At 44.9% G+C, this 9,868-nt stretch overlaps 1 protein-coding gene across 1 annotated transcript in view; it reads left to right on the top strand.

Annotated features, from left to right (window-relative positions):
- Positions 1-573: 573 nt before the first annotated feature.
- EPHA1 (EPH receptor A1) overlaps positions 574-9,868 on the top strand; it is a 33,653-nt gene continuing 24,358 nt past the window's right edge. The window contains exons 1-2 of the mRNA XM_058864813.1: positions 574-923; positions 4,029-4,096. Of these exons, the coding sequence (XP_058720796.1) occupies positions 857-923; positions 4,029-4,096 (135 nt within the window). The 5' untranslated portion in view covers positions 574-856. The remainder of the gene's footprint in view (positions 924-4,028; positions 4,097-9,868) is intronic.

Genomic DNA, 9,868 nt, shown 5'->3' with positions numbered 1-9,868 from the left:
GCTTGCTTCCTCTCCCGTGATTTCTTTTTTGCTGAAAAGCAGGCACTGTCCATCAGTGCTGAGGACCTTTCTAAATGAAAAACAGTAATTCTGCCAGACAAAGTGGTATCCCTGTCGATCTGTGACATACTTGAGAATGAAACGGGCCACTGTCCCTGTGTACAGATGGGTTTCCTAAACATATGCAGTGAGGATGGCTCAGTGGTTTAAGCCCCATTATCATAGCTCACAGAACCACAGAACGGTTTGGCTTGGAAGAGACCTGGAAGATCATCTATTTCCAACTGCCCTGCCATGGGGGTTGGAACTAGACCTTCCACTTGACCAGACTGCTCCACGGCTCCATCCAGCCTGGCCTTGAACACTTCCAGGGATGGAATAACCACAACCTCCCTGGGCAACCTCTGCCAGTGCTTCACCACCCTGAAGAATTTCTTCCTAAAATTTCAGTTGAAAGCCATTGCCCGGGCCGGCGGGACCGGGAAGGATGGCGAGGGCTGCCCAGGAGGTGGCAATCGGGAGCCTCTTACGGGAGTGGAGCAAAGGTGGAGGGAGGCTCCCAGGAAAGAGGTGGCTGCCTTTAAGGTGGGTTTATTTGCCTGCCAGATGGGAAGTCTGTGACCAGCCCCTTAGAACAGGTAAAGGCAGTAAGGCTTCTCCACCCACTCGCCTTGATCTTTCATCACCACCGTGGGCCAGGCGGGCGCTTGTGCAACGTGCGCGCCGCGCTCGGGAGGCTGCGGGAGAGGCCCATGCGCTGCCCGCAGCAGCCCGGGCACGGAGGCCGGAGCCGGCGGGGGCTGCGAGCCGGGCCCCCTCTCCGGCCAGCCTGGGGCTGAGCACCTGCAGCGGCGGGATGGAGCTGTCCCTCGGGCTCCTTCTCCTCTGGGCTCTCCTTCCTCCCGAGGCGCACGGCAAGGAAGGTAAGCGTGGGACCCGCCGCCGGTCGCTCTGCCTGGAGGGCTGGGCTGGGGCGCGCAGGGAGAGCGACCTCGCTAACCAAGGGACAGGGAACGGGACCTGCCCACGCGCCTGGGGCTCCAGGGACACCTCACAGGGACTGGGGTGTGAGGGCAGGACAGCCGGGTGTGAGGGGACAACGGCCTGGCAAATCCCATCCGAATCTCGGCGGCACAGTGAACGAGCCCAGGTATGTTCTCCCCCTCCGCCTCCTTCTCCTAGTTGAAGCACAAATGCCTCGGCATATCCAGTGATCCGAGAGAATTCTGCCCCCGTTTCCCTCAAACACGGGGCTTGCAGATAACAAGTTTAAACACAAACTCAGAAAGTTTCTCCCCTCCTCTGGCAACACCCCCGCAGTTTCCTCAGGAAGCCCTCTTAGGAGTTAACCCTTGGAGCGAGCGAACAGTCATTTTATCGGAGTCTTTTACTTACCCTACTCCTGGAGCTGGGCTCTAAAATTTCCTCTTCCACCTCTTTAGGCTTCCATGTTTCCCTTCCCTGTACCACTTACTCCCTTTTATTAGATGTAGTGATATTTTCCCTTCCATCTTGTAGTTGCACAGTGGTTATGAAACATGGGAGAATGGTAACTTTTAATAGAGAGGTGAGGGAAGTGTAAATCTCTGCTCTGTTTCCTACCTCCTTCTCCAGTCAGGTCCTGCCAGGGACTTCTGTTTTGTACAGCAAGAGGTGATGGGATTTTTCTATCCTAAGGACAGTCCTTCGCTTCTCCAGGCTCTCGATTGAGGGGATTTTGTCATAACCGGCAGTTCAGTCATGGGCTCAGCTCTGATTCTGTGTGTTAAGTGATCTTTTAAAGCGTCCTTGACAAGCACATTTCTGTTAAGGATCCAGCTACGTGGTGGATGCAGCCGGCAAACACTGTGGAGAAGGCCAGCCTGGGTGACAAGTAATACCCGGTGGCACCACACAGGCTTCGGTTTCCAGAAGCGTGTGACCAGTAGCTGGCAGTAACAGTCAGGGACCTGTCTGCCAGCTTCTGCCCTATCTCAGCCATCTCATTTGGGCTGTGTCTGTGAGCCACTCTTCCTTAACTTGTCTGTCAGGGAAACAGCTCATTTTCCCGGCGTCCTCTCTTATCTGAAGCCTTTCTTCTTTTTTGGGGACACCCCCACCCCTGTGGCTGGACAGCCACGTGAGATTCCTAGCAGCAAAGCCGTGGACCAGAGAGCTTGTAGTCCCTGAGTACTCTGCTTCTGTAGTCTCACTGACTCAACCATCCTTTCCGTGGAGAATCCCTGTTGTGGGATTCACTTCGAGAAGTACTTCTTGGCAATGGACTCTGTCCCTGCAGTGGGCACTCAGCAGCTGAAGGGACTGCCATTGCTGACAGTGCAGAGCATGGCACAAGGGCTCTGCCAGGGTCCTGTCCTGGCCACTTCCAAGGTCCTTTTCCCTTGCTCCACTAGAGCCTGCCATGCAGCCCCTCTCACTTCCACATTGCTGCTTCAGTCCTGAAGAGGATGGGACGGCACTGATGTTATCTGGGTGATGGTTCTGGCAGGGCAGGCTACCTCACCCTCAGAGTTTTTGGAGCTAACCACAAAAGAATATTATCTCAAATAAAGAGATTTGGAGTAGAGGGGAAGTGAATGAGGAGCGTTGTCTGGACAGGGAGTCTGTGGCTAGGAAGGTTTTGCCATATGACCATATTGTGAACACTTCCAACTTGCAAAACCTGGATTCCTGCTTTTCCATTCTCCCAATCCTGAAAGGGTGTTTCAGAGGTGAGAACAGCAGCGCAATCCCTCTTATCTCTGACTCTGGGCCCACAGCCTGCTTCCTCATTCCACAGGACTCTTGCTGATCTGCACTTTACACTATTACTTATACTTGGCAAGGAGTATTTGTAAGACAGTCAGATGAGGGGGAGGAAACCTGGTTATTTAAATGGCATTTAAAAATCTCCCCACTCCTACCTTTCACCCCCAAATGATTTTCTGAGATGTTTAGAAACGACCCCTCTGAATACACCCACAGGAATCTAAAAGGGAATCCAAAGAATTTTTCCGGTTTCCTATGTTCCTAAGCTGGGATTTCGATAGGAGCACAGAAACCAGTAGTCTGCTCTGGCAGCACCAGCAGACCCAAAGGCAGGCACGAAGCTGCACATCCCACAGTGTGTCTTATTCAAACTCCTCTGCTTTCTCAATGTTTGCCTACAAAGTGACACATTTTTAACGTGTCTTCAGATCAAGACTTTAGGCCAAACTGTGACTGCATTTTCAAATTCCTTTGCGGGCTAAAAATGAGCATACCAATGATTTTCTCCTTTGTCACACGACTCCAGCAGTAAGGCTTAAAGCAGCCGTGCAATTCCGCAGGAAGTGGCCATGCTATGGTCAGAGCCATGGCTCTCTCTTGATGTCCCAGACAAAAAAGTCGGAAGGCTGGGAGAGGGTTAAACGATTTCTAGGCCATCGTGGATAGTCTGAGTTAGAAGTAGGGGGCTCATCAGTTTGCACAAGTGATGCATCTCCTGGCTTTTGGGTACTCTGACAATGGAAAGTCCCTTCTGCAACTTCACACTGCCTCTGTACTTTCCCACTGTGTTTCAAGTACTGAATAGTCCCTCCAGGCGACACTGATTGATCTTTTGTGTTGGTAATTTATTTGATTGCCTTCCTCTTCAGCCATTTAGTTAGCTGCCTTCCTATTTCCAGGAAAGATGTGTTCAGCTGCTAATGCCTAGTTCCCATTTGAATAGGCTTCAGCCTCCTTCTTCCTTTTGGGACAGTTTTAGGAAGCGATAAATTTTGTCAGGGTTGCATTTTTTGGATGCGTGTGGGAGGGGGTCTCATATATTAGTAAAAACTTTTAACTCCTGACTAGCTGCCCTGTCTTGTATCTTTCTGTCTTTCCTCTAGTCATGCTTTTTGAGAGAAAGGTTACAAAGGATGGGGGGGGGGGGGGGGGGGGTCGAGAGAGGAAATGCAGGCTTTACCTTCTTTGACAAAACAAGGATGAAATCATTCCGTGGGCCATATCGTGGGCCATATAGGTTGGGTCACCGATTCATTTTTTCCCTTTCTTCTGGTTTTCAGTGAATCTACTTGACACAAGCGCTGCGCAGGGTGAACTGGGCTGGCTTCCAGACCCTCCGGAAGTAGGGGTGAGTACCCACATTCAAGGAAGGGGAGCCACTGGCAGTACTAAATTATGGAAAAATATTAATCCATGCTGAAATTTCACCCTACCTCTGGAAACTGAGCTTCTGAGGCTCCACCCCTTCCTGGGCACTCTAGGCTTTCTAAGTTTCCCTTCACCTGTGCAGCCTCACCCCTAGCCAGCTTTATAAGGACTGATGCCTATTGACTTCCAGTACATACTTGAAATATACTGTTTCCATAAAGTATTAAAGCAATGAAGAACAATGAAAGAAATCAATTAATCACCCAGTTTTTCATTCTGTCATGCTGCACATAAATGTCATGTCTTTTTTTCTCCCCAGGAAAATAGACAGAGCAAAAGTATTTCTGTCTCAGAGTCTCTCAAGAAATTAGAAACACATTATAGGTTTTTTTAATTCAGCAGCTGACTAAAGAAATAACTCTTAACTCATGGGGCAGCAATCTGCCCTTGTGGGTGGGCTGCAAGATTCTTGGACTTTACACCAAGCCGTGTGTGTTTGGTCCACACAGCTGACAATGAGAGAGGAATTTCCCTTCATTTTGTGACTGTAAAATGGAGTTGATGGAAATGTTTCAAAATGTACTCCTGAAACCACTGCAAAGACAGCTGAACTCTCAGCTATTTTTGTACAAGTACAGCTGTTTCATATGAAGCCCCTGGTCCCTCTGGTGTCACGACCTACATCAGTGAAGGTGGTTTCCTTTGTAGCAGCAGTACTGTGGGAGTGGTGGAAGGAAGGCACAAAGAAAAAGGAATTTAGGGACTACTCTGTGGTAGTTAGCACATATATCAATACACAGTTTCAGTTCCTCATCCATGCTCTTGTGTTTGTTGCAAGTCCCAAGCTTTCCAGTGGAGAATCTTCACCCTTCCTGTTCTAAAGTAAACCTGGGTCCAGCCTGTTCCTAACTCATTTCCGTAACTTTCCTCTGTAATGCACCGTGTCTGGTTTAAATCTGCCCCAGCCTCCTCCTCCTCCTGGTAGCCTTGCTGAGTGAAGTAGAGACAGGCAGTGAGATTCTCCTCTACTGGCATAACTGCATCTGTTTCATTAGAAAAGCTGTTTTGGTTATCATTAGTGGTATTATCATACCCTGCTCAAAACAGGTGCCCTACTGAGACATACATGTAGATCACGTTTTACCCATTGTTCCCTTTGTTGTCTCATCAACCCTCTGTGTGGTAATTCTACCCCAAATCTAGGCTCCGGGCATACTCAGGATGAAGTTTGCCTCTTGAAAAGATTGAAAAAAACAACTGAAAAGTGTGTTCTAAAAAAAATCTGATAGAAAGAAAATAAAACCTTTACTGCAGGACATTTGAGTTTTGCAAAGAAAATTCAGAGGAGTGTGAGGAGTTGGCAAATAGTGCTTGTGCTACATTTGCTTTTTAAAAGATGTGTATTCAAAATATAATTTTAACTGAGAATTGTTGAAAACTATGGGGAACATGGCCTGAGAGAAATCAAAGCTAACAGATCAGGATATGGATGACTGATAAAACAACAGAGGATGAAGAATAGATTCATTGACTTCTCATGAGCAACTCTTTTGAGGAGATTTGTCTAATTACATCATTTCCTAATAACTCTTGGGTGGAAGTCTGACAAATTGCCACAAGCGAAAAAGGGGAACAATGGCTGATTCTCTTGTAATCAGAACTTTGAACAGGTGTTTCTGAAACCATTCCTTCAAAATGAAGAATTAAATATGTTCAAAAAAGAACGGAAATGAATTCAGATTTTTTTTTACAAAAAAGAGCCAAGATTAGTACTGAATAATCTGACTAGGTTGATTAGTAACAGGCTGGAAATGTCTGAGCTGTGTTGCACACAAAGCTGAAGGGTGTACTTCATGTAACACTGCTACTTGTACCTAACCTCAGATGCCGGAGATCTCCCATCAGTGAGCTGGATTTGTGTCAATATCCTTATCACACAGAGGAGGAATTTGCTGTGGGGAATTTTCATGCTTTATATGGACAAGGCCCCTGAGGCATGGCCCAGAAGAGGCTGGCTAAGTCTGTGGAGGCAGAACTACACCTTTGTTTTCTCCTCACTTGTAACCAATGACAGAGGATGGAGTGGCTTGCCAGGTGTGGCTGTTTCACGGTCAGACCGTGGCTGTATCCAGGGCAGACAATGCTCCCGCTAACACACGGACTCAGCCTGAGGACACCACTCAGTTTTGGACAGCACTTCAGTAGTTCAGAACTTCTGCACCACATTAGCCAGCATCTTGCTTAAGCTTAAGGGTAGTCTTTGAGTGAAAGTCTCTGTACTTTACTTAAGTGTCTGTAGAGGTTTTTTTTGTTAAAAGGTTTGTGCTAGTTTGCTCTGTAGTAGCTATTTAGAAAGGGTTTCATTCACTTAAGACTACTACTGGAAACTAGGCTTTTAAAGAGGCAGACTGTAGTTCCTATAATCCCCTTTCATCTACCTTAACACCCACCACCCCCCTCCTCTATCATCTAACATATTCCTTGATAATTCTTTTTTGGCTTTGAAGTTTTGCCACAGCAACACCAGGAGGGCATAGAGAGGTGCATTACATTACTAGGGGTAGATTTCCATCTTTCAACATATATTAGGGAGCCAATGATTGCCACTTTTAAGGTGTCAGAAGTACAGAATTTACTTGCTCTCACATTTCTTTAAGGCTCCTCATGCTGCACAAACAGCCTAGCTACCTGAACTGGTTTTAGATACCACTGAAACTGTTCAAAAAGGACCTCTCAAATCCAATCATGAACAAATTCACTTATCAGTCATCGTGGCACTACTTCTTGGCAGCTTGTAAAATAACAGCATAAAAAGTTATTAATCACTAATTTGCTTTCAAGTATAATTGCATCAGCTGTGAACAGATTGTGATGAGGAATTATGCTTTCCTCTTGCATTTTGCTTTTAATAGACCCTAAGCCACCTCAGCCTGGCTTTGAAGACAGCCTTGCTCTGAGCAGGGGATTGGAGTAGAGAATCAATGGTCTTTTCCCACCTAAATCTTTGTGTTTGTGTGATAATTTAGAATTGTTTGCTCATTAGAATTCTGAGCTTGAATTTTTAGCCCAGGTACAAAAGGTCCTCATCATTCTATGCTTTGATCTTTTTTTCGTGATTTTATGTAGTAACTATTCCTATGGATTTCCTGTACCAGCTTATGTAGGCCTACAATACAAAATACTGAGCAATCCAATATTTGTCTTTAATGCTGTGATTATTTCACTCCCAGCTTGTGGTCCTATCTTGAAATTTTCCATTTATCCACAATTTCCAGGTTTTGTCTATGTGAATAGTATTTGCATAATCCAGTCATACTTCCATGAGCACATGTGACTACTTAAGTTCCAAGCCGTTTATGCTGAAGAATGCTGCACACTGGGCTTCTCAATATGATTTTCTCTCTATATATATTGTTGAATGAATTGTAAATTAAACACACTTTATTCTTTTTTAGCTTTGAGAGATGTGCTTTTACCAGATCTACAGGTGTCTTTGCTTGTAAAAGGGTCCTTTTTCATGGTGACTTTGTTTTTAAATCAGATGTACGCTATTTCAGGAATTACATGAACTCTATTGCTGCCAAATTGTGCCATATTTATTACATATTAAAAGTTTGGCAAGGCTCAGTTCTCAGCTGGTAGCTGGTTTGAGGAGCTTATTTTTCCCAACTTACATTCCTGCATGGATCATAGCATTACTAAAGCTTCCAAAGGACTTTCTTAGTCTCCTTTCCAGGCTGCTGTTGTTCTCAGTCTTTTACTCACAGTGAGGAGGAGGACATAATTATTTTCCTGCCTATTCCATATTCTTGCTTGCTTCCACACATACTTCAAAGCATTGTTGGCAATTTCAAGCTTTCTACCAGTTTCCCAGTGTTCATGGCTCTTGATCTGCTCAGCTTTCCCAAAGTCTACTTTCAAACAAGACTAAGGATGGGCATGTAATGCCAGTGGCCTAACATATCCCAAAGGCTATCAATGATTAGCCACTACCTACAACTATTGTGGCTCCAAAAACACTTGAAAACTTTGGAAATTATGTGATTCTTCCTTCTTCAGAACAAGAGTTCTGAGTTCTGTACCTCATGTTCCATGGAAAGTTTAATTATGACCACAGAAACTGCAAAAACTATGTGAATACAATTTGATTAAGCCAAAAAATCAGTTTGGATTTTTGTTTTTTTTTTTTTTTTATGCTGTTGTCCTATTAAAGCCTAGGCATAGTTCAAATTCTACACTGATAAATTTTTAGGTAATAGACTAGATCAAGTACCTGTGACCTGTCAGCAACTTCTATATCACTGACCACACTATAACATTTACATGCCTTCAGGTTCTAGCAAGGTGAGGTTGTGTTCCACCAGATTCAGCGGTTCCAGATTTCAGTATCAGCTGATGCCTGGTTTCTGTTCCACCGCTTCTTGGTCTGACAGATAGTCCTGGTCATGAAGGAAATATTGCTGTGGGGAACACAGCCTTCAACCTGCAAGCAATTCCAGCACAGCACTCCTATCTTGTTAAACCTGGGCATTTCTCTTAGTCAGACTCAATGATCTCTTACTCAGATAGTCTTACCTGGAAGAGTCTCAGCCAGTCAGCTTCTTGTAGCATCTAAACATGGTGTGAAAAACAGCCATCAGAAAAGCTGTTCTGTGCACCTCTTCCTACAATTGTTGTTCATGCATGTCCTTTAGGAGCTAACTTAGAGGAGTGCCATCACCTCTGAAACTGGAGTAGAGTAGTAGTGTCAGGCATAGGGGTTAGCTCCTGTGAGTGAATAGGATCTGTACAGAAATAAGGGGAAAATGCTTGGTAAAGCCAACAGCTGCCTGGAAATGGGAGCAGCTCTGGCTTCAGCATATCCTGACATGACCTGCTGCCATTGATCTGTGGACTGGTGGAGAGATATTTAATGGTGACATCCTGTTAATTGAAAATTATTTCTTTTGTGTCAATTTGGGAGGGAAGGAAAAAAATTGTTATGTGTATCTAGATATACTTTACTCAGAAGTGTGGGAAGTGGGAGTACAAACCAGTGAGATAGAGCGAGTGAAGTGTAAATTAATAGCTGCAGGGAAGGCCAGATTGCATGAACCACCAACTAGGCAGCCTAGGATGGAGTCACTACCAGAGACCCAAGTAACAATCTTGGTCAGTGCACTCACTGACCTGAAGGGCAGAAAAGAACACGTTGTAAGCCAAAGTGAAGATACTGTACAGCCATAGCATTCATCACCACGGCTGCTCAGGCAGCTCTGTTGCCTGGCAGCTTCAGAAAGCTGCTTCACGTTTTTATTGCTGTTGAATGAGTGGACAAGGTTCACTGAACTTCCTTGTGTCAACACAAAAGCAGCACAAGTAAGCTGGAGCTTGGAGATTAACTTGCCTATAGCATGGTTCTCCAAGAAGACTAACAGGCTATTTAAAATAGTAATAATAATAATAATAATAATAATAATAATAATAATAATAATAATAATAATAATAATAAAGATATTAAAACCTAACCAACCTAACAAACAGAAAACCCAAACAAAATAACTTCTATTATAATACCAACAAAAATACTGGGGAGTTTGCAGGCAAGCAATTAGAAAGCAGAGGCTTTATATCTTTTGTTGCCTGCTGTGTCCTTGAAGGATGAACCTATGCTTTGAATTGTGATTCTCACCCTCTCAGAGGCAGATCTGCAGAAAAATATTCCCATAGTTTATTTCTCAAAAGGTTATTTCCATTGTTTTCAAGGCCCAGT

Source organism: Poecile atricapillus, chromosome 1, assembly GCF_030490865.1.
Source record: "Poecile atricapillus isolate bPoeAtr1 chromosome 1, bPoeAtr1.hap1, whole genome shotgun sequence".
Lineage (NCBI taxonomy): Eukaryota > Metazoa > Chordata > Aves > Passeriformes > Paridae > Poecile > Poecile atricapillus.
This window is presented reverse-complemented; position numbering and strand designations above follow the sequence as displayed.